This window comes from Alligator sinensis, unplaced genomic scaffold (assembly GCF_000455745.1).
Source record: "Alligator sinensis unplaced genomic scaffold, ASM45574v1 scaffold286_3, whole genome shotgun sequence".
Taxonomy (NCBI): Eukaryota; Metazoa; Chordata; order Crocodylia; family Alligatoridae; genus Alligator; species Alligator sinensis.
The window spans coordinates 22,668-47,276 of record NW_005842721.1 but is presented as its reverse complement, the minus strand read 5'-3'; the positions used below and the strand labels follow the sequence as shown (position 1 = coordinate 47,276).

At 40.4% G+C, this 24,609-nt stretch overlaps 1 protein-coding gene across 1 annotated transcript in view; it reads left to right on the top strand.

Annotated features, from left to right (window-relative positions):
* LOC102381758 (neuroligin-4, X-linked-like) overlaps window positions 1-24,609 on the top strand; it is a gene marked incomplete at its 3' end in the record, with an annotated part of 210,222 nt that overhangs the window by 166,051 nt on the left and 19,562 nt on the right. Inside the window, exons 3-4 of the mRNA XM_006034294.3 lie at window positions 11,610-11,669; window positions 14,556-14,708. Coding sequence (XP_006034356.2) covers window positions 11,610-11,669; window positions 14,556-14,708 — 213 coding nt within the window. The remainder of the gene's footprint in view (window positions 1-11,609; window positions 11,670-14,555; window positions 14,709-24,609) is intronic.

The window sequence follows — 24,609 nt, the reverse complement described above, 5'->3', positions numbered from 1 at the left end:
CTAATGCTTCTATTGATGCATCCCAAACCACGTTTACCTTTTGAGTGGCTACATCACACTGCAGACTCATATTGAGTCTGTGGTCTACCAAGACTCGAATCCTTTTCCATAGTGCTGCCATCCAGCTAGGTGTCACCCACTTTATATTTGTGTTTTTGATGATTCCTCCCAAGATGTAGCACCTTGCATTTGTCCACATTGAATATCATCTTGTTAGCTCTATCCCAACTTTCCAATTTGTCAAGATCCATCTGAATTGAACTTGCACTCTCCAATGTGTTTACAGTCCTTCTCAGTTTTATGTCATCTGCAAACTTTCTCAATAAGATTTCTGTGCCAGCATTGAAATCATTAATAAACATGTTGAACAGTGCAGGGCAGAGGAAAGACCCCTATGAGACTCCACTTGAAAACTCCTGCCATTCTGACATGGACCTGTTAATAATTACCCTTTGCTGGTGGCTATTGAGCCAGTTATCTACCCACCTTATAGTAGTTTTATCTAGCTCACATTTTTCCAATTTTATGAGAAGGTTGTACAGAATCATATGACCCCAAAGCATATGATTTTCCCGTGTCCATGGATATTTATCTTGAAGGTTGTTGTGTCCCACCCATAGGGCCTGAAGCCAGGGACAAGCCAGCTATAGTCTCTATAGCTTCAGGTTTCTGTCACTATCTTACTGGGATTTGCAGGCCTTGTGCTATGCTCTTATTTATGTAATCACTCATAGCTCCAGAGTCCAGTAGGGCAGTCAGCATGGGGAATGAGTGGTTCTGCCCTGGGATACAGAGATTGGTCCAACAGTACTTGGGGCTTCCATGAGCTTCTGTGGATGACTTGGGTACTTTGGGCAGCTGTGAGTGTGTCCCCTTCATCAAGCCCAGAATCATTTGTTTACCTTGACCCCCTTCTCTGGGAGTCCATGTTGTTCCTGGAGGTGGAGCTTAATTTGGACAGCCAGGTCCATCCACAGCAAATTCCAAGGGTGTTTCCACCTAAGCCAGTTCATCTTTGACCTCCTCCTGCAGACCCCAATGGAAGTAATGGAGTTGGGCTGGCTCATGTCCCAAATGGGTGTCTGCTTCACAGCAGTGGAAGAACAAAGCATACACCATAACAGAATCTTCCTCCTGATGCAGGGACTAAAGCAAGAGATCCACTGTCCAGGTTGGGTGAGGACCTCCAAACATGATCATGAAGTCCTTGGATGTACCTCTAGTCTAGTTGGATGACTAGATTCTTGTGCTCTATCAAAGGTGTGGCTCATTTCAAAGCATCTCCTGTTAGGAAACGAATCATTAGGCTCACCCTAGCTGAGTCTCAGAAGTAGAGATCTGGTTGGGCTACGAGTAGTATGCAGCATTGCATGAGGAATCCATGGAAATGCAGCCAGTCACCTTTTGACCTCTCCGGTTAAGACATGGATAAGTTCCAGGCAGGGAGGCTGAAATGTGGAAACCTCACTGTGGAGCTGGTAGATCTGGGAGCAGAGGGACTGATTCTCTGTGAACAACTACTGGGTCTTGTCTTTAAGCAGTCAAAGGCCATTTGTGTCAACTGGTCTGGCCCGAGCAGATGTGGGGGCCTGGGTACAGAGTTTGCCTCCATGCTGAGCCCCCTTTACTACCTATGGTAATCCAGGCAACTTGTCATGCTGGGCCATGGATGGCCAGGTCTAGGGACAACCTCAAGATCTGGAGGTTCTGGCAGAGTGCAAGTTCAGGAGGCTCAGGTATCCAGAGAATCCATCGGAGTCAGCACAAGCCAGGGGTGCAACAGTCTAGGTACAAGGTTGTACCTTGTTGCCCAGATACTTCCCCTTCTGGGTCAGGGGTTTATATGGCAGCGGGTAAGAGGTCAGCTGACCTTTATTGGCCACTCTGGTGACAGGGAGTGGGTATTTATCTGAGCTCAGATGGGGGGTCCTGGCCACCTGTGTCTCTTCCAGTGTTCTGTTGTGGAGGTAGTAGACTGGGTGAACTGCCAGAGGCTTCAGGTTCAAGGCTGCAGACTGGCAATCATCTGCCAAGGTTTGTGCCTTTCTGTACCAGTTAGTCTCTAAGGAGCTGCCCAGCCTTATACAGAAATATATGGTTCTTAAAGAAAACCCTGATTTCTAATTAAAAATAGAACCCCTGTCATTATCTGAAAAGAAAAGCACACATATTTGTTAAGTTTTTGGGATTCTTTGAAAAACTGGAAAGCTGCATGAAAAGTTTTGAAATATATATTTTTTCCTAATTTAATAGAAGTGATTACCTTTTTCTAATGAGTTTTAGTCAACAATTTAGTACTGATTCAATGGAACAAGGGGGGAAATAAGCATAGCTTTTCAGTATTTCTCCCAAAACTATGCAGACAAATTTTGTTGTTCTGTTTATAGGCTTTCTTAGATATTACTTCAGAAATGTAAGTCCATAGGCACTAAACCAAGATACCTCCTAAAAGCTGATTCCACCTGCTGTTCTACTGTTTCAACGTGGTCCCTTATTTAGGATGGTGATAAAGGGTTAGAAGCTAGCTCATCAGTAACACCAAAAGTGTCTTACTTGCAGACTTGAGTAAGATAAAATGAGTCATGTAGGCATTTATGCAAAGAAATATAGAGAAATCATTATTCAGAATGACACCTTGAAAGACTGTCTACGAATCTAGATTATGAGAACTCAGAGAAAGAGAACATGGCTATTAGGTATCCTAATATAGTTTCCTAATGCCTATAATTCATTCTCTGATTTTATATGAAATTAACCAATTAGCAGGCTTGGAGCTTGAGAGCAACAGCAAAGAGAAGACTTTGTTTGAGTTTCCTTGCAGTCATGTAAAAATGATTCTCAAACTGTAATCTGTGAGGGTGAATGGTTGAATTTCAGGCTTGAGCTAATGTAAATATGAGAAGCAAAAATGTGTTTGTCAGTGTCTTTCATTGGATCAACAATATAGTTGGGAGAAAAGTTAGACTAGCTTTTAGGTGCAAAATACCCTTCCTTAGATCTGATAAATAAGCAGATAGAACCTAAGTTAAAGCTAATATCTCTTCCAACTAAAAGAGTTGTGTTGTATGAGTACTGGTCCAATAAAAGATTTCACCCAAAGCTTGCTTCTGGCTTATTCCCTAGATCATAAATGGCTACAGCAACACAAGGACCTTACTGTATAAATGAGAAGCTAAGGCATATATACTGATGTTTCTGACCTTCTTACTGATCTTTATCAATAAAGGAGATATCTGAATATGGTCCCAAGATTATAACATACATTTAATTATTAAATATTTGCTGACAGTTAACGATTTGTTTAGTGTAGTATGTAAATGAGAAACAATAACTGTCCTAAAGAGTCCACAGTCTAATGCAGAAGTAGTAAATTGGACACCTACAGGAAATTCAATCAACAGTCCTGTCTTCAAGTAGAAAGCTACAATTTAGACAGCTGATTTAGCAGTAGCATCTAAGAAGGATAGCATTATTAACAAAGGCACAATGAGAAAACAATAAGGAAATACAGTGGAAATCCTGAGGAAATGTTATAGGAAACGAATTCATACTCGTGGTGGCCTGATCTGATTCAGACCCTATTATCTAAGTGGTCCTTTTGTAGGATGGGGATTTAGGCACTCCTGGTAATTTTGGAATAACTATACAAATTAAATGATGTATTGCTAAGATTAGTGTGATAACTAAACCGTATATTAGGCTGTGTGAATTAGAAGCTTTTAGAATCTTAAGCAGACCTATTTTAAGTTGAGTACTTACTCAGTGAACAGTTGTGCTGAGTGGTGTCTTCTACCAAAAATGAAAACCAAATACTTTTCAAAAATTAATTTGAGTCAAATGATATAAGGCATTAAAGATGGAGCATTTTTTTTTCAGTCAAATCCACTAAATTAAAAGAAATCACTCAGAAAAAAAGTGTCAGTTGAGGCAATAGTTGAAAATTACTCAACCTTTCGGAGTTTCAGAAAAGGTTCCCGAAATAGAAGCAGTGAGGTTTGTTCATGTAGTGGCTTTAACACCATTACACATATACCACACACACATGCATGTGTGCATGCACATGTCTATGTGAAATGGTGTTCAGCTACATGTCACAACATAAATGTATGTGTACACATGCATGTTTGTAATGTTTTAAATGGCAGTTTGATGCTGGAAGAATTAGCATTTATTCACAATTAATACAGATTGTACATAAATCTATGGTGAAGTAGCTGCTAGTTATGGGTAGACATGTAGGGTGATGTGTAGATGTTTCCCCTATCGAGCAGTAGTTTGCTCTACTCCGCACTTAATTTGCTACCTGCAAATACAAGTAGCAAATTAACTGCCAAGTAGCTACTGCAGAGTAAACCATGTGTAAATGGCTGACCAGAAGTAAATTTGCTCCCAGTCAGCCAGGTAGCAGGGGGTGGGATATTGTTCCCTGCCCCTGGCAGCTGCCTGCTGCCAGGGCAGGCTCCAGTGGTGGAGCCCAGGCAGGAACAGTGTCCCCCTACCCCAGCAGCAAGGAGCTTCCAGCCCCAGCTCCGCAATTACAGAGTCCCCAAGCTCACAATTGGGGAGCTAGGTCTGAGAGCTCCCTGCTGCTGGGATAAGGGGACTTTGCCCCAGCCTGGGCTTTGCCACTGGAACCCGCCCCAGCAGCAGGCAGATCCCAGAGCTGAGGAGCAATTTCCCAACCCCAGCCAGAAGACAGTTGTCTCCTGCCCCTGGCACTCCTACAAGCCCCTGGACTAGCACCCAGTGGGAGCCTGGAGTTCCCCTTGGCTGCTCCAGGATGGCAGAGCAGAGTGGGAGAATCCCTTTCTGTACTGCTCCCACTGGGAGCAAATCTTCTAAATGTGCACATATGTAGATGCCTGCCCAAGGTGGGTTTACTCTGCAGTAAATTACTCCAGAGTAAACCCATCCTGCAGCATTTGTAAGTGTAGATGTGCCCAGTATGCATATAATTGGGCCACTTACTTGGGATGTGGAGCTCTAAGGTCCAGTTAACTGATTTGCCTGATCCAATCTGCAACTCATTCTTCCACACCTCAGGTGAGTTCTCTGACCACTCAGCTATAGCCTTTTTTGCGGGTATCTCCCAGTCTTTTCTGGTTGGACCCGTTCCACTCTATAAACTTCATTAAATATCCTTTGTCTTAAAGAAGGACTGATTGGGCATGTCTATACATGTACACCAATGAACTTTAGAGCTTATTGCTCCCAGAAAGCTCCCTAGGGCTGCAGCACATTGAGTCAGGTAGGAGCGGCCCCAACTGGCAGTGGGCCCAGGGGGTCAGCTGCCCTCACCAGGCTCAGTGGGTGCCTATACATGAGCAGCAAGGCTGCTCTGACACACTGTAATTATAGTGCATTGGAACAGACTCAATTAATGGATAAGCTTTAGATAAAGTGTCCCCACTGCCATTTTTAAATGTGAGGATGCTAATACACAAGACACTTCAGGCACTTTTGTTAAAGTGGGTCCCGGAGCACATGTATAAATGTCCAATGTGCTGTGGAGAGGCTGGCTGAGGCACAAGGGTGCTTCAGTGCTAGGGCTAGCTGAGTGGTCAGTGTTTACACATGCACTGCTGCACACCAAAAAGCTCCACAGCAGGGTAATATTTGTATTTACAAGTACTGCCTGGCTGCAGAGTTTATTAGTTTTGTGCACTGTAATAGGTGTGGATGTGTAGACACTAAGATGTTGAACTGCACAGTTAATTAGTCAACTGTGCTGTAAACATTTCGCGTAAATGCACCTATTATTTTTCTACCATAGCCCAGTAGCTATGGTGCTTGGCATGTGGTAGACTACGGTTAGGTATTTGCTTTGATGACTGTTTTATGCCATAATCATCGAGGTACAACTTTGACAGCTATCATTTCCTTTGAAAAGGGATTGATTTTACTCCACAGAAATCATTGTGTTTGTGTCATCAAGGTCAAGAATGTGCATGTCATGACTGTCCTGTTTCATGTCATTTAATACACAGGGGTTTGTTTACACATGCATTTATGCCAGCTTAAATTTACTGTGCAGTAAGTGGGAATAGGTCAGTGTGTACATGTGTAGGCATAAAGTGTATTAATGCTGTGTGTAGACTGACTTGGGACTAAAGTTATTCCCAAGTCAGTCCACATACACACTGTTACTGCACAACATCTACATGTGTGTTACTGCACAGTATCTAATTGGGAGTAAATTTGATACCTGCATGATGCTGGTATCAAATTTACACTCAAGGCAGTGTAAGTTGCCATATTTACTGCACAGTACGGGTGTGCACATGCAGAAGTGCGCCCGTACTGCACAGTAATTTTGGTTACTTTGCAGTAAACATGCATGTGTAGACACACCCACGGAGGTGTAAGAGCATTCTAAGAAGGTAACACTAAATGTTCAGGGAAACAATGCCAGATAAACAATATTTAAAGAATATCATTCACAGTCTTACCGTTACATCTCTTCAAAGTAATTTGATCATCATCATCATTGCCATCACTGTTATTCTTAGGACTAATTTAAAACATCTAAAGCCCTCTGAAAGAAGTTTCACTACATGCTGATTTTCTTAGTAGCAGATCAAAGCAGTGCATTTCCTTCCTTCTTCATGGTTAGGAGTATTCTGCTCCTTAGCATAAATTAATATTGTGTCAAGAACAAGGGTTACATGTATTGATTCAGAAAATTCAGGAAGTTAGAACAGCAGATAGGGGGAGGGAGGGTGTTTGAAAAAGAGAAGGGGAAAGGGTTATTATACTGTATATCCCATCCAAATTTGCCTGGAGATGATGTCATGCTTCTCAAAGCAGTATTCATACTAAACACTATGGAGCCCTGTCTGTGCAAACTGTTCCTATGCTACACTGCATAGCATGTGAGTATCAGAAAACAATATACTCTAACAGATCAGCTTGTGCCTGGTGGGTGGGGTTTTCCTGAAAATATCTGAAAAGGAAGATTTGATAGCATTGTCTGAGCAAGCCTAGCTCGTTCATTAATGTAGTAAAAATTAACTAAACTTACCCAATCCATCACACATCTACCAGGTACAAAGTGTGACTCATCATGCTATTGCATCCTGAGCTATCACAGTTGACTCCATTCTGGGTAATACTGAATCGAAGAACATTTTTCCCTTCAGGGTTGCATTGTTTGTTATCCTTTGGTTGAGTCTATTGTTGATTTAGGTAGAACGTGAGTGATTATATGAGCGAGGGGAAATTAGCCTCATCTACTTTGCACTTCATTCAAAGCACCCAAACGAATGAATGATAGTCTGAATGTTGCACGTGGCATTACAAATCTTCAGAAAGCATTTTTATTAGTAACTATTTTTTTTATACTTTTTGAGTGACACAAGAACAATTTCCTGAGATTTATATATCAGATTTGTAAGTTGATTTCAATCTATTGTCATATATGGGAGAAAACATCCTTTGGGGGAGTCTAACATCAGTGGGCATGCATAGACAAAACGGGGGCCCTAAACTGAAGCAGTGGGTTTTAAAAAACACCGCTTCAATTTAGGTCTGATTAAACCTTGTGTCATATGTGCCCCTCTGGCAGGAAAGGAGGGAGAGCTGCTGGCAGGTAGAGCAGTCCCTGGGCTGCAGGGTGGGGCTGGTGCTTTCCTCCACAGCAGCAGCCGCCCGTAGGCACCTGGATCAGGCAGTCCTGGGGTGCACTGCAGCATGGAGAGAAGCACCGGGCCCCGCACAGCTCAGGCAGGCAGGCAGGGAGATCAGGTTCGCCACTTCTCTTGGGCGGAGTCTGCTTTCCTGGGCTGCTGCCAGGCTGCCTGCAGGGGTTCCTGCAGAGCTGTGGAGCTGCATGGAGCCTGATGCTTCTCTCCGTGACTGTAGGGGCAGAAAACTAAACCTCCTTCAAGCAGTTTTAGTTTGCTGCGCCCCAAGTCATTTAAGTCACATTACGCCGCCGAATTTCCTACAGCGGCTGGAATTAATGCACAATATGCCAATGAGGCATACAAACACCAACAGCATTAAAGCAGTGCAAAAACATTTAGCCCACACTAAAGTGTCATGCACACATGCCTCTCATTTTGTCTACACACGGCCAGTATGTCCAAGTTGATTTTCTTGATCTTCAACTTTGGCATTGGCAGTTGCAACTTATGTGGATTTATATTTCTCTCCTGTTTTACCGCAAAGGTAACGTAAGTGTAACCTTCGCCAGCCCGCTAGGCCAGGTGATATGCCGGATTCTGGATCCTCAAGGTGCCAGTAGCCCTGGGATCTCCCTCAGGCAGATCTGCTGACTGAGGCATCCTGTGGAGGGGTGTGTCCCTCAACCTCACCACCCAAGAATCTACTTCAAGCCCATTCAACAAATGGGTTTCTTTATTATACACAACTATATACAGAAAAGAAATGATTAATCAAAAGAAATATATCTATATTATCAATAGTTAATAATAAAACCAACAATATGAGTGCTATCTACAAATGCAACATTAAGTGATTAGTCCAACACAGTGAGTGATCCCACTTACAGGAAACCATCAATAATTACATTCACCAGGTTACAACCTTTAAAACACAGTTTCCCTAGGATTACAACCCGCTCCTCTTGCAATAAATGGCAATACCATTGTTGCTATGATCTGCCACTAGATAGTGTGGGTGAGGCTCCTGTAACTCCTGAGGCTCTGAACTCCCTTCCTCAGACTGGCTTTCACACTTGAAACCTGTAGTCTGGTGATGCGGGCAAATGGCTTTCTTTTATCTCTCCTGAAAATAAACTGCCAGCATATGTTGTGGGGTTAAGTGTCTCCTCACACCCCCCTGAGGTTTGCATTTCCTCAGCTATTCCTCCTCTAACACCATCTCCCCTCCCAACACTTACAGTCCAGCACAGGGATTTTGTGCCCCCAGTAGGTCCTCTGTTCCTGCAGCCCTGAGCCCTCCTGGCTCAGATGGGGCTCCCACCCACTATGAATGGGTTCTGACCCTGCAGTTTCTCCCAGCTCCTGGACAGCCTAGCAGCTGTGGCTGACCATTCCCTTTCCCTGTGTCCTGAAGCTGCACAGCAAAACAGCTCCTTGTGGGGCAAAACAGGCTCTCCCTCATCCTGGTATCAGCGCCCAGAGCAAGTTTCAGTTTCTGTTCCAGTGGGGCATCTCTGCCACCTCTTTGTCCAGGCTGGAAGTGGATCCTCCTCTTCCCCTTTTCTTGCATTTCAGTTGTTTTATGGTGCAAGCACAGCCAATTAGAGCCCTCAGTTTGTAGCAGCAGCTCCAGTCACAGCGCAAAACGTCCAATAAAATGCATGCACGGTGCACAGCATACTTTCCACCTTGGAAAAGCCATGGCACCTGGTGCAAACATTTGCCACCCTTTATGCAAAGGGTCTCAAACACGGCATGTCCATCGAGCTTGCAGCCCAAGAGCTGTGCAGCTGTTACATTAGGAAAGAGAATGAGTCTTTTTCTGCCTAAATCTGATTTGCATAAGATCACCCAAAATATCTGTGGAACATTAAGTTCTACAGAACTTTTTTGTTGTTGTTTCTTGATAATTCTGTTTCAGATCAGAGACCCATCCAATATATTACATTTTAGTTTGTCTAGTTGACCTCATATCTTTTACCCAGTTACCTCTCTTTTGAGACCAATACGGGAGCATATCTCCCAAAAGGCATCCAGTGTTGATTTGAAGACATACAGGAATAAGAACATGGAAATGAAGGACTGGAATTGTCTGTCTGGGCCACCCTATTGCTATCTCTTCTTTGTTTGTGTGTTTATTTGTTTTTCCAGTAACTAACAATCCTTAGTGTTAAAATATGCATCTATTTTTTCTATTAGAATATTTCTGGGTTCAACTTTCAAACAAGTTGAAATAGTAGTGCATTAGCAAAATAATGGATAGGGCACACTTTAATCATATTAGCACATTTTGATGACTTTCTGTTCTTTTCTACAATAAGCATTCTGTTGTACGAGAACACTTTCCATTTAATTTGGAGAGGAGGCAGTCGGGTCAGCAGGGCTGGGGGAAAGAGGAACAGGGGGATTTCATTTTAAATAGAAAAGTAAAAGAAAAAGGAAATAAGTATTTTCTATTAAAAAAAAAGACCTCACATGTTCAGATGTCCGTACCACGTATAAGAATGGAACAGATTCCATATTCAGTTCAACTCCATTTAACATGTTTTTTGGGAAAGAAATCTCTCTAGGTGCCTAAAAATATTTAAGTGATTAAAATGGCAGCATGGAAACCAACAGTATCGGGTCACAGTTAAACAGAAATGTGTATTAATTCAAGTCAGGAAAAGCTTTGCCATTGTCTTTGATGAAAGCAGAATTGAGTCAAATGCAACCCTAATGTAAGTTAGAAAATATGGTCTTATTCCAAATCACAACATATATGAGCAAAGCATGCAGTTCCATTGGAATGGAAAATATAATAACCAGAAAAGATAATGAAGATGCTGTCAGCTTCGTGATCTAACCCATTATTACTCATATTTAGAAGACACATTTTAACTCTAAACGGTTGCGAACAAAATGGTCTTCCCACACTTATTTTAATTTCTGACAAATACCAGTTCATATTACAAAAAATTGTTTGCTTCATGGTTTGCATTACATGATCACATGAACAGTAGTAAAATTGATTTATGCCATATTAAGTCAATATTTATATTTATTGTAAGAGAAGAAGATGGCTTTAATGCTATTTGCACTGTGTATTGCCTCTCCCTCCTAGAGGAACGTAATAAGTATGTGTGTGTGAGGGTGTGTGTGTATCTGTAAAATATATTTTAGACGTATATGACAAATACGCTCTTGTGACTTTATTCTTTAATAAGTATTTTATGGTAAATAATTATGGTTTTATTATCATGGTAAGTAATAATTTTCCTTTTATTTCCAGGCTGAATAAAGCATGTTTTCATACAAGTCATGACTATTTTGTGGATGGTCTCATATCTGGCACTGTTGCAACATCTATTTCTCCTCCTTAAATTTGGTGTTTTTAATGTCCTTTGACTTATTAACAGGAAACAGGATTAAACCATAACAGAGTTGACTGGTTTGTTTCTGTCCCAAAGTCTTGTGTTTAAATTGTCCATTATCTTCTTTTCATTGATTCCATCTTAAATTACGGTTGTGGCTAATATTTAATAAATCCTTAACCAGAATGACTGACAAAACGACAGATCTTTTCAGATTGTTATTAAAGATGACAGTTTTAAAAGATAAGAGAAATAAATAAATAAGACCATGCCTGCATTTCTTTTAAATAAATAATTTGGTTGATTTTAACAGTGTTGTTATTTTTGTTTGTATTATTACTTTTTAATAGCACAATTATTTTGATTTTGGCAGCAATCACTTTTAACTATATAACTACATAGTCTCAGAATATACTAGAATATATATTTTTTCAAATAATATTTTGAATTTATTCTTCTTGACGTTTTATGTTTTTGTGCAGCTTGCATCTTTTTGTTTTTCAAAGTAAAATGTAACAGATTTTGACTTCTTGGGTTACATTTTTTTCTTTTTCTTTTTTTTAATTTTTGAGAACCTGCTGTTTTTGAATTCTCTTTTTTCCCTTTATTCTCTACCTCACTATGACCCCAGGAGCCAACACAAAGAAAAGCGCAGATGATATAACCAGTAATGATCGTGGTGAAGATGAAGGTATTTTTTGTTTTATCAAAGCTCCACCCTGATGCATGAACATAAACTTTTTTTTTATTATTAACATTATTTAAATGAGCCCCCCCTTATTTGACAAAGCACACTTTAGAGTGCTTTTTTATTTTCTTCTTGTTAGAAAACTACTTTCATTTTTCCTTTTTCTTTTCTTTTTTAAAGCCAAATTAGCATATAGATGACTGCAGCTACCTTGTAAGATAAGTGTAAAGATTATCCTTAAATATATGTGAAGTAACATAAATATTATTTACAACCATTTTTCCCCCCTCTTCCCCTGATAGGGTGTGAAAATAGAATTTAAAAACATGCATGTGTTCCCTTTCCCTTCTTTTTCTTTCCCATTTTACATTTTGTTCACATTAAATTCATGAAATATCTCACGTTTTCTCCTTCACAACGCACATACTGTATGGTGGATGCAGTTGTTTTGTACCTCATCTTTGACATTTTTGCTTCATTTTTTTCTCACAATACAGGATTTATTTCTAGGACACAAAAATAAAGGAAGCTTGTTGGTGCTGCTGCATTGTTTTCTTCTTTAACTACCCAGTATCTCAGTCATGTTAAATGTAGGTTTGACCCTGCTCTCATTGAAATCAATGGCAATCTTTTCATTGACTTCTGTTAGAGTTGGATCAGCTCTCCTGAGAAGAAATGTTAAAGTTCAATGTAAAATACCTTAAAAGTTTGACAAAGAGATACATTGTTTCTTTCTTTCACACAGAAGCATTTTAGAATCTTTCAAATTTGTGGGAGGATGATCATGTATAACAGCTCTCTCTATACTTATCCTTGTTTCTTATTTAACGATTAAATTGACAATCAGTTTTTTTTTTTATGGACATCAGAGTAAAAAACAAACAAACCAAGAACAGTAATATATTTCCCAATTAGTCATTTATATTATTGTCGCTGATAGTTTATCGTTTCTGCCAAGAGTTCTGAGAGCAGAGAAATTTAGCTCAAATTTACCTTATGCCTAGCAATTTCTAAGTGTTAGTTCATCTTCCTCCTGTGGCTTTGTATCTGACACTAGCTAAAATAACATTGCAAGATTTGCCTTCTCTATTTCCTGTAGAATAATGTATACCCCAAGATGATAACCCCTTAATCTAGTCTTTTCTAGGGGGTTCAGACCTACTGCAGCTGCTCTAAGTTTTCAAAGTATAGGAACAAAGTCTCTGGTCCTTGTATCACACTGTTCCCTCCACTATACTTTCTTCATTGTTATAGTATTTTGTCCCCTTAGGCAAAAAGCACTGTATGCAGTACTCAAAGAGCGGCTTTTCCTATCATTTGAATAAAGCCTTCTCTAGAAATCCGTTTTTAACTGATAGTATCATCACTCGTTACACAAGATACTATAATTAAAAAATTCAATTAAAAATTAAAAGAGGAGTTGTTTTAAAAGTTAAATAGAAAATTATGACTTAAATAGTTCAGTATCAGGCCCTAGGAAGCACCTGATAAGTAAAGATTAAATAAAACAAATTATTTTATCAGGTTTTATGCTTGTTGGATAATATGAATCATTTTAGCATAAATTGTGTTTCCAGGCTAATCTGAGCTTTGATGCTATATTTCTGGTACATATTAAACTTTAACTGATATTCTTGAGAATTTTGAATACATTAGGAAAAGAAGGTTAGACCCTACAAATACAACTGTGCACAATTTATTTTCTTAATAGCCATATAATAGATAAAAGAGATACATTTTACTCTTATAAGATTTCTTGATGTGGTATGGTTAAGTGGCTATCCTTATAGGCATTTCTTTTTCAGTGACTATATAAAAAAAGAAAAGAATAGTCATTTATCTCCAAGTAAGGATGTTTGAAATCAAATCATTGGTTAATGTCTTATCTGGTATGCAGTTCTTCATAGAGATATACCTCAACAAATAGATAGTTATTATCACAACTGGCATAACTGCAACCTCATATAAGTGTTATCCTTCACTACCTTAGTCTCTGAGTACCTCCCAATCACTAAGAAAGTATCTTCATAAGCCACTATGAATTCTGGGAATATTATTTTCTCCTTTATTCAATAAATTGGCACCCAGAGCTCTCCAATAGCAGTGCAAAGCCATGACACACATATGTCCCAGTCCTAAACAGACCTAAGAATATAATCCAGAACCCGTGAGGTCTAATCTGATTCCTAAACACCTTACACAAAATTCCTCTTGACCTTATTTTGATAAATGACACTAAAGACTTAATTTGACTTGGCCATAAAATGTTGATGATGAATTCAAGATATATTATATTGACCCTGAGACAATTTCAAAGAGTTGATAGTTTGCTATGCTCAGTTTTTATCAGGAAAAAATGTTGACATGTTGCATGCTATTGAAATGAGACACACAGATTTATATTTTCCGCAAAGTTGTTTCTCCCAGTTGGTGGGGAAATGGAAAGACTTGAAATAATGATTTTATTTTACATTTTAATGTATTTTTTTCTGGTTTGCCTAGAATTTTATGTTAAAAATATTCTAATAATGATCCCAGTTATTCTGCCATATTTTTTCTTTAGGCTCCTCATGTACCCTACAATTAAATTCCTTATTACCTGTCAAGTATTCCCAGCGTTCAAAGAACATTTTCTATGAAATTGTACTTGAAAGTGACAAACAGACATCAAAAGAATAATTAAACCAACAAACCCATTGAGCAAGTGGTGTCTTTATTGAAAAAAGGGGGAGGAGAATTACCTGACTGAACAGATGGTGATGAAATGGAAAATAAGGGGGAAAAAGAAACAAGCATTGTTAACATTTTTGTAAAGCACAACAATAGCCATTTTTTTTTTTCAATATTTGTTATTACTTTATTGTGTTTTCCCTACTTGGCTTTTTTCAGACATTCATGACCAGAACAGCAAGAAACCGGTTATGGTCTACATCCATGGGGGATCCTACATGGAGGGTACTGGCAACATGATTGATGGGAGCATTCTAGCAAGCTATGGAAATGTCATCGTTATTACCCTCAACTACAGGCTAGGGGTTTTAGGTAAGTGACTCATTTCTTAAACAGAAAAGCAACAAACTTACATTAGAGTAATTAGATGGATTTCCATTAAACTACATAATTTGATGGATGTGTTTTATTGCCGAGTGCATCTATGGATTGATCTCAACTCCTTTTGAGAGCACTTGGACCAATTTTGTCTTGTAAAATAGCATAGTCTTGTGGGCAGATAGCTCCCATTTTAATTATATTGCCTATATTGATTTAAGTCTGAATCCCTTTGGATATTTTATGGAGATTTTGGTACCTAAATAGTCTTGAGTCTTCTGTTGACTGTTGTCTTCACCTTAAAACTGACTTGACTTTTTAATAGCTTTATTCCCAATATTAGAATTTTCATCAGAACCTCATTTATTTTGACTAAGTGACTTACCCAAGGTTCCAAATAGTAATTTCCTGGTGTCCAGTGCCCCATGACAGCTTGTGCTGGTAAATAATCCTGCACCATGGAGGGGGTGGAGAATGATGCTGAGGGGCCAGGTCTCTGCAGCCCACAGACCCTTGTGAGAAGGGAGAGTGGTACAAGATAAAGGTTTATAATGCAACTTTTCCCCCCAACCACTACTCTCCTATGTATAGGAAGCCCATAAATAAATCAGTCTCACTTGTTCCTCTGTGCCAGCTGGGGGAAGGGTTGTGTTGAGGGATACTGTTTTTCACTGATAAAAAAAAATATCCCCAATTTTCAGATTTAAAAAAGTAACCCCAAGTCCACATTTTCCCCCAAATCCACTTTTCCATGATTTTATATATATGTGGTGTTTCATTTTAATCGTGGAAAAATGTAGTTTAGGGTTACTTTTTTTAATTTGAAAATTGAGGGTTTTGTTTTTTTATCAGAGAAAACCAGGATCCCTGGTTACATCCCTCTGCTGTCTTCTAACTATGCAATGGATGGAGGGAAGTAAGTGCTGGAAGTGTCCTGGCTTTGGTTTTTCAGACATGATTCGCATCATATTCATCCCTTTCTGTCCTGTTGCTCCATGTGTAATTGGGCCCCACCTCTTCAAGGGGATGATGACTGCTTCTTTGGAACATGGGGGCATTCTGGACTCTGTCCCTCATGAGTCTGATTCTGAGTTATCCCACCCTTGTGTGGTTGGAAACAGTTGTTTTGAGTCCCCCTTATTCTGCTTATGTGCTGGGGCTGTGCATGAGCCTGATCAGCCCTTGGTGCAATTCAGGTCAGTGTCAAGGCTTCTCTAACTTCTCAGTTTTCCATGGTCCTCTATAACTTCTAGAGGCGAGAGAATAGTATATAGTGTCTCCTCCATTTAACATATGAAGAAGGGAAAAATTAATCAAAGAAATAAAATTTAGCAGTACCAGGACCCATGTCATTGATTTTCGGGGAATAGGGTGGACAGGAGACCCCCTATTATAAAGCTGTCTTCCCAAGGGTCTTCCTCCTTCATGCTTCCCTTTGCAGGCCCCCAACCCCCTACATGCACTCATGCTATGTTGAGATTTGTTGTTTCAGTTTCAGAGTCACACAAAAATATATGCACTTTGGTGAAATTTATGATTTAGCTAAAAACATCTGCAGTGACAAGGAATGATATAAATTGTCCTTCAAAACAACAAGGAATGATTTTTTTCTGGGCGCACAAGTTAATTTGTTCAGGGAACTTACTTCTTATGTCTGCTGGAGAAAACAAGAGCAGTATCTTGCCAGATATTTTGACAGTACATGTAAGGTTGAGAAAAAATGGTTTTCCTCTGAGTCATGATATTAGGTCTATTTCCCCCCACCTTTTCTACCTCCTTCTTGATTATAGTATCTAATTGTTTGTCTCTTAGTATGCTGTACTCCTGATGCATTCATTTCAATTCTTTAAAGTAAAAAAGAGACAAACCATTGCTCATGTCTCAATGATCATGGGAAATAATTTGAATAACAATGATGTGGCATATAGTCTATATATTTATACTTGTTGCTCATATATATATCCAGCACTTTTGGCATACCAGGTAAGGCACAACGATATGTTTGGATTTAAAAATGTGCTTTAAAAGGGATATCTCTTTGGGGGGTTTTACCATGCATATATTTTTATGCACAAAAGGAAGCTGAGTTATGTTCTTTAGGTGTGCTTCTATTGAATAGAGAGAGATTATTTTACTTTTATGATTTGTTTATATGTTTAAGCACTTTCCACAGCTATTTGAAATAATGTAAGCTCCCAATATAGCTGTTATATGATTTGAAATATGAAGGAGTATTTTTTTTTTTTAAAACACCTCTAAAATTTAAAGCTATGAATTATCTAAAAGGCTTCAGTGGAATCTAGGAACACAGATGCACAACATTTATTTCAACTAGTATTTAAACATCTAAGGAGATGTCTACATGATGAAAGTAACCTGTCAGTGGGACTGCTCCCAAACATGCACCATCTAGCTGTTTGTACACTCCAGCCCCAGTAATACAGTAGGGAGGATGGTCTTGGTGTCTCTGCAATGCCTGAAGGCAGCACCTAGCGGGTGGCCTAAGCAAACCCACACTGGCTGGAGCAGGCTTCTAAGGAGGCATAAATGTGGCCTAAATGTCCATGCTACTTGGACGCATCCCTAGCACACACGTGGTTTGCAGTGCCTCAAAGCAGTTTGAAGCACCACAAACCACACATGGCACACGTGCAAGCATTCACCTCTATGCTAATTTGCAGCATGGTGGGGTTGTTTTTTACACTGGGAGATCCCAGTGTAAAAAAAACAAACAAACGCTGATGAATAAAATGGTGCGGTGCCCTTGGCAGCAGTGTGAGCCTCTGCACACTGGAGCCTAGCCAGCCAGAGCCACCCTCTGGCTCTTGGCCAGGCTCTGAGGGGCCAGCTTGGCACCACTGCTGCCCCAGGAGGCCCCCAGGACTCCAGGTAACGCTTCTGGTGCCAGCACAGGTGACATACCTGGGTCACTTTGCATGTGCCAGAGCACATGTGCAGGGACAGGTTCAGGGACAAATAGCAGCAGCACAAATATGTCCCTGACACACATTTCTGCTGCTGCTATTTGACCTGTGGGAAATGCATGCCCCTGCACATGCATGCTTGTCAGGTGTGCCCCTTGAGTTCCTGAAAATTCATTTATGCAAAATGTAGGCAGGTCCTCTTCTTTTAGAACTTAGCTTTAAGACTAAAATGAAGTCATTTTTAAAAAGTAGAAACACCAGTGTTTGTTTTTTTTCTTACAGGCAATGAAATAGGATGGAATTGATTTATACTTTGATGCCTATGTGCCATTTAGATGCCTAATATGTGGAACTGTCCTAAGGGTATAAATTGTGCAAAGTGCATAAACACAGGGATGCGGTGCTGTCTTCATATGCATGTGTGTAGAGGGGATGCAAACTACACTTCTAGATGTAGATAGTGTGTTTTTTGTGAGAAAGTATAAGTTACTGTGAAGCTTCTTCTGAAAAGCTTTGCATTCTGCTCTTCCAGTTTAAACTAATGAAGGGCACAGATGATCAATGAACATATTTAAAAATTGGTGCTTTTTCCATTGTGATACCTCAGGCAAAAGATTGAGAAGTGTGTGCCAGGTTTGCCTTTATAAATCCTGGCAATATCTTTTCAGTGATATTTCTTTTATCACTGAAACCACTTTTATCTTTTAAACCACTTTTCAGTGGTTTTCAGTGCCATAAACATTTCACGATCTGAGGAAAAGACCCAGCCTTTGGGCCTTGGATTTCAAGTAATGTAGTCAAGAGAGTGCTAGAAGATACCATGACAATGGGAAAGATAGTTCATGATTTTCAGACCCTGCAGCTTGTCGTTTTCTCTGTATTTTTCTACTTATTACATAAATGGGGTGCTCATGCTTAATGCTTGTATTGCCAAAAGGCACACCTGAAAGCTTATTTGCCCAACAAATACAGTGATTGGGATAAAGCAACTTACAGAGACAGGGATCATTACTGCTACTTGTTTCTCTCTCTCTCTTGGTGAATATCCCTAATACAGCTCTGGTGTGGGTTAGAAGGATATTTCTTCCTTCTGAGGTCAGGATTGGGCTTGTCAAAATCTACCCCAAAAAGAAGGACCTAGAAACAAAAAACATATATAGTGTTATGGCTGTCGATTCATTTTTTTGCTTCTACTTTGAGTTAGTAGGACTATTGCCTTCATAATTGTTACAGGTGAATTTCACGTCACTTAGAGTCACATACATTTGAAACCTTTTCAAAAGGGAAACATTGCAGAAGGGCAGCAGCTGTTCTGTTCTAACTGTTACATGTGGACAAGCTGGGAATGATACAAATATAGTAAAACCACTGCAGTTTTAACGCTGCTTTATCTAGCGTTAAAACACTGTAACACTTGGAACATAACATCTGCTGTCCTTACAGGTATGGGTCTCCATAACCTTTGAAAACATCAGTTTGGCTAGTAGATTAGGAGAAAGAAGTAGAATGGTGCTGTGCCAAAGCTTTGCTTCATCTCTTTTATATCAATGGCATTTTTGGGAAACAGAGGATACAGATAGGGCAGAAGATGAGGAGGGGGTTGAATGATCAGATTCACTATATTGTATTCTGCTATATTCATTATAGTTGGTTCCTCTCATGCTTAATCTAAATGTTTTGCTCAGGTAAGAAACAGCATCTCCCTTAGCTACAACTTTTCATGTTCGGTTCTTTTTTTCAGTGTTTCAAGGCACGGAAATATACAGAACGGGGATGGTTATTGTTATTGTTTTCCTGTGGTATGACCTGAAATGGCCTATGGTGAACCATGCATATATTAAGCACTAGACCATCTTGTGTAACAGTATAAATGAGGTTTGGTGAAGCCCAAAGTGGCTTTCCATTCACAAAATTAAGAACTATTATACATACTGTTATAGTGTTTAATTTAGAGATGGTATATGCAATGGTTTACGCAGCTGGAAAACATTCATTCAGCACTCTTCACAAAAGACAGTATAGAAGATGAAGTTGATGTTTGCACAAAAGACTGACTTGTTAAGAGCAAAAGCTTTTTTGGAATTTTAGGAATATGAAATAGGTTTTTTTAAAAGCCAGAATCTAACAAAATGCCTGATAATATAAATGATAAATGCCCAGAGTTTGAAATAATTCTAATGCTCCTTTTGGTATGTAACATTTGCAGTGCTCAGAAATTAGGTCCAACCTACCCCTTTGTGCAACTTATTTTACTTAAAATAATCAGAGATGCCAAACATATGGCCTGTGGGCCAGATCTGACCCATAGAACCTTTCTACCTGGTTTGCTGGGCTACTGGTGCACCACCAGAAGTTGGTATGCATGGCCTGTCACTGGATATGGAGCCATTTGTCCCCACTGGCCATAGCTGTTGGTGGCAGTCTTAGCTCACTGCTGTGGCCACCTCCAGACCCTTGTCATGCTCCTGGATCCCTGACACTGCCAGCCCCTTCCCACCACTGTCAGAGCTCTAGGCCCATTACCATCAGACCCCGTGCTGTCTCCAGACCTGCAAATGCTATTGCAGATGCTGTGAATGTGTTAATCACAGCGACCACCCCCCCTGCAGTGGGCTAAATCCAGCCTACAAGGAACCTCACAGATCACTTCCAGACCAGTTCCCCAGGTGAATTTGACACCCCTTCTTTAGATCATACACAATAAGGGTGAACTTCTTTTGCCCTTCCTCCATTTAAATGACAGCTTTTTAGTCATATAAGTGCCAAAAACACTGACTTGCCAGTAGTGATTCTTGCAACCTGAATACACATAGACTATGTGCAGTAGGCTGCATATTGGCCATACACTTACACAAGTGTGTATACACATCCATTCTGAACACTTATTTGTGTCTACATCCCAGAACTGTAGTCAGTCAGAGAACCATGACTAGTAGGTATGAGACTCTGGTAGATGGCCAAGGCCTTCTGTGGTTTAGCTCACTATCTGAATGGTTAGAGTTCTTGCCCTGGAATCTTGAGACACAAATTTGTGGGAGCATCTTACTGTCTTGAACCTGCATTTCTGTGACTTCTCAGCATAATGCTCTAACTACCATATCATAGGTCAGGTAATAGTGCATTGGCATCCTTTTTGAGTCTGGGCCACTGTTCCTTACATTAACAGTCATTGAATAAAATGAATACATGGCAGTGTAGAAAAGTCCAGAAAACTGAGCTCTAGTAGGAGCAAGGATGCAGACCAGTACCCAGTCCTTATTTCCTTCAAAGCAAGCAGCTATCTGGATCACACATCCTCTGGATTGCTTTCTTCTTCCTGGCTTCTTCCCACAGCTGCTTTTAAAGCCAAATTCAACAGGAGTGCTGGATAATGCCTGATGTAGACAAGTTAAAAAGCCAGATGCTCAGCCCCTAACCAGCTTCCTTGATGAGTACCTGCAGCCCCTCAAGGATTGTTAAAACATCAGAAGTTTTCTCCCCTGTCCTTCTTCAAGACTCAGGTGCAAATGGTTAGCCAGTGCATACATAGCCCTACCATGCATGCTTAGTGTATGTGATCAGGTTTACATAGCCAAAAATGGCTGTGTAGACTGCTAGAAAAGAAAGGACATGCAAAGGAATATAGGGCAGCTATACACATGCCCAACACCTACTTAAATGAGTGTGCTGGAGCATTCTAATTAAAATCTTGGCGTCACATGTATTCAGTGTCCCCACATTTCAAAATGGCAGTGGGGGCGCTTTAACTAAAACTCATTGAACAAGATTTAGTTGAAATTTGGGATGCTTAATACATAAGACATGGTGAGTGCTTTAATTAAAGGCCCCCCCCCCCCACCACAGAGCAGATGTACGGATATCCTAGAATTGTGCCACAGATTCTACTTTGAATCTTTGCTTTTGGACCAAAGCGAACTCCTTTACACTCATGTGGTCTTGTTGCAGGAGATGCATCATACTTTCTTATTAACTGATATAATTTTCATACCTCTGAGAGAATTATTTTAGGTCCCCTGAATTCAAGGCTTATGTTTGTTCAAAAGCAAACATCCTACAGAATTGTCAGGTTGCAAGCAGAAAAGAAAAGGGGTGGAGGAAGAGAGACTGAGGAAAGCATGGGCTGCATATTTCTATGAAAAGTAAATTTAACTAGGATGACAGCACTTTTTACAATTTATTCACAGAAAGACAAATTGTGGATGACCTGCCTTTTGCTTATGGTATGTCTATACTTTCTCTGACCATGCTGAAGAGTGTTGCCATGAAAACATGAGTTGTCTTTCTATCCCATTCTTTGCATGCTGAATGCTGGAAAAATGTAGCAGATTTGCTGTTGTGTATGCCTGCACTTCCAGTGCTACTTTCAGTCTTGGGCATGCTTAGTGGAGATGAGCAGAAGGGATGTTATTACCAGTGACAGCCCCAAGTACAGCTGAGGCAATGTATTTATGGCTTCAGGGACAAAATAAAAAGCAAAGTTGGATTGTCACATGCCTTGTATGTTTGTGGCAGTAAATGGTTAAGCAGGAGCTAAATGAGTGGCTAAGCAGTACCCTCCTTCATCCCCCCACTATGAAAGCCAGGAAATCTAGATGCCAGGGGGGACCCAACTGTAGTCTGCTACTGGTAAAACAGATGGCAGATTACCACCCTATGAGAACAAGTGAGGAAATGATAAATTATTGAGAATGAAGATCTCTATAGGGCCCCCAATACAAATATGATATTTAAACTAACTTTTATTTAGAATGACTTAATGATAGCTCTGCAAGCATCAAATTGCTACCTCACCTATAATCCTGGGCTGTGAACTGGAGATCTTTCAGCCTTTTTTAGTCCTTAGCCTCCCTAGTAATCCTTGCCAATTATGGTGTCAGCCAGAGCCAGATATCATGGGATTTTTTGTGACTTGGCTCAAGGGAACTGAACCTAAAGCACAAATCTTTTTCAGTTTTTCTTCCAAATTCTCTCTGAGGCACTCTTACTGATGAAAATTTTTACTGGTAACCTAGGAATATAATTTACATTAGGATTTGTGTATGTTTCTGAGTGGATCTATTTTGCCCTCAAACCTTTTAAATCACATTTTTTGGCTGTTATTTTGCATAAAAAATCAGGGTTTTGCAAGATTCATTAAATCATCTTATTCTATTTTGTTAGATGTCAGTGTTCTGTTTTCTTGGGATGTCTTGTTGCTAAGCCTTTGTTTCCTTGTCTTTCTTTCAGCAATAGGGTTAGGTGAACTGTAGGCATGTCTACATGTGATGCTATATCACCATAACAACACACTATGGCAATGTAACGTTGGTGGGCAAAAACCATTACACTGCAACTACATTGCTGTAGCAACACACTCCCTCAGTAAAGTGTGTCACTACGACGATGTAGGGGCTAAAAATAACAGTGCACCATGTGCACAATGCAGTACGCGGTGTTACTGCACCATCATTTAGACATTCCAAAAGGAAGTACTAAATGGTGATGCAGTAATAACGGCACCATAGGGGCATGTATAGATGTGTTCTGTATGGTTTAGAGGCAATACAAATATAAGTGACTATATCAGCAAAGGCTGATTCATACATTTCTAAAAATGTATGTATCCTACTCATGTACTGGCTCCTGTTGGACTACTAGTTATGTCTCTGTGAGCACATACTTTAATGTTTCACTATCATGTGATTCAGCTTGTTGGCACAGCTGGCATTAGATTTACACGAGATGATTTGCACTAATGTTGGCTTCTTGCCTCCACCTTCCTGTCCCCTGGTCTGGGGCAATTGTCCCCTGGCTGCTCATCTCTAAAACCAGCTCTACTTATAGGATATAAAACAATTTGGGGCTTTAATTCTCCTGACAACTTTTGAAAGCCTTCATTCAGTTCCTTTGTTAGGAGCAAGTATAGAGGTTCTGAATAGCTAATTATCAAACTTGGCACTTATCAAGAGGTTTTGGCTGAGGATCCTGAACATGAATGCAGCCAACTCTGCTTCATCCAGGCACAAGGCTCTCAGTGGATCTCAGTCCAGCTAATCATGCCAGTTAGAGTTAAAAACACACTCCCCAGAAGAGGATTCTTTCACAGAATATCATGTCAAATGAAGTAGAAAGCCTGTCATTAGAATTAACAATGGAAAAAAATTGGACTGTGATAATTCATTATTTGATGTACACTACTAAGTCTTTATATGCCTCCCTGAAAATACTAATTCTTGTCTGTGACTTTCTGCATATTTTCTTGCTCTGCATGGTATATAAAAGAAAAGTTATCTGTGGGCGTGTCCAGACGAGCTTGCATGTGCCTCTTGCAGTGTCTCAAACCCCTTTGAGATGCAGGAACAGGAAAAGGTTTCCCCCACTGCAAGTTTGCAGCACGGAGGCAAAATTAGACCTAAAAAAACCCTGGAGTTTAAATTAGGTCTAAAAAAAATGGAGTTTAAAAAAGCAGGGCAACTGAGGCAACTGGAGGCTGGGTCCTCCAAAGAGATGCTCTGGCTGCCAGAGTGTCTCTGTGGTTGGCCCTCACCCTGGTGTTGAAGCACGCTGTCTGACCATGCAGGGCAGGCAGCGTCCCGGCAGCAGGGCTCTAGTGCTAGTAAGTAAGGGGTCGGGGGCAGGCAGAGGAGGGGGAGGGGACTACAGTGGGGACACTCGCTGTGCCCACTCCCCCAGCCCCCCAATCCCTTCCCTACCTGGCCCCCAATCCCTGCCTCCCCACCCCAGCTTCCACATAATTAAAAAAACAAACAACCCCCCCAGCACTTAATGGCAATTCTACCTGCTGTCTGGGTCACTGGGGCCCCACCCGCACAGCGTGGGGCAGGGTGACAGCCCCAGTAGCCCCAGCTTGGGGCCCTGCTGCCTCCCACTGCCCAGCAGAAATCTTTTTTCTTTTGCTTTTGTGTTTTGTTTTTAAGTGCTGGTGCCTGGGGTTGGGGGGCCAGCCATGGGGGCCTGGGGATGCAAGTGGG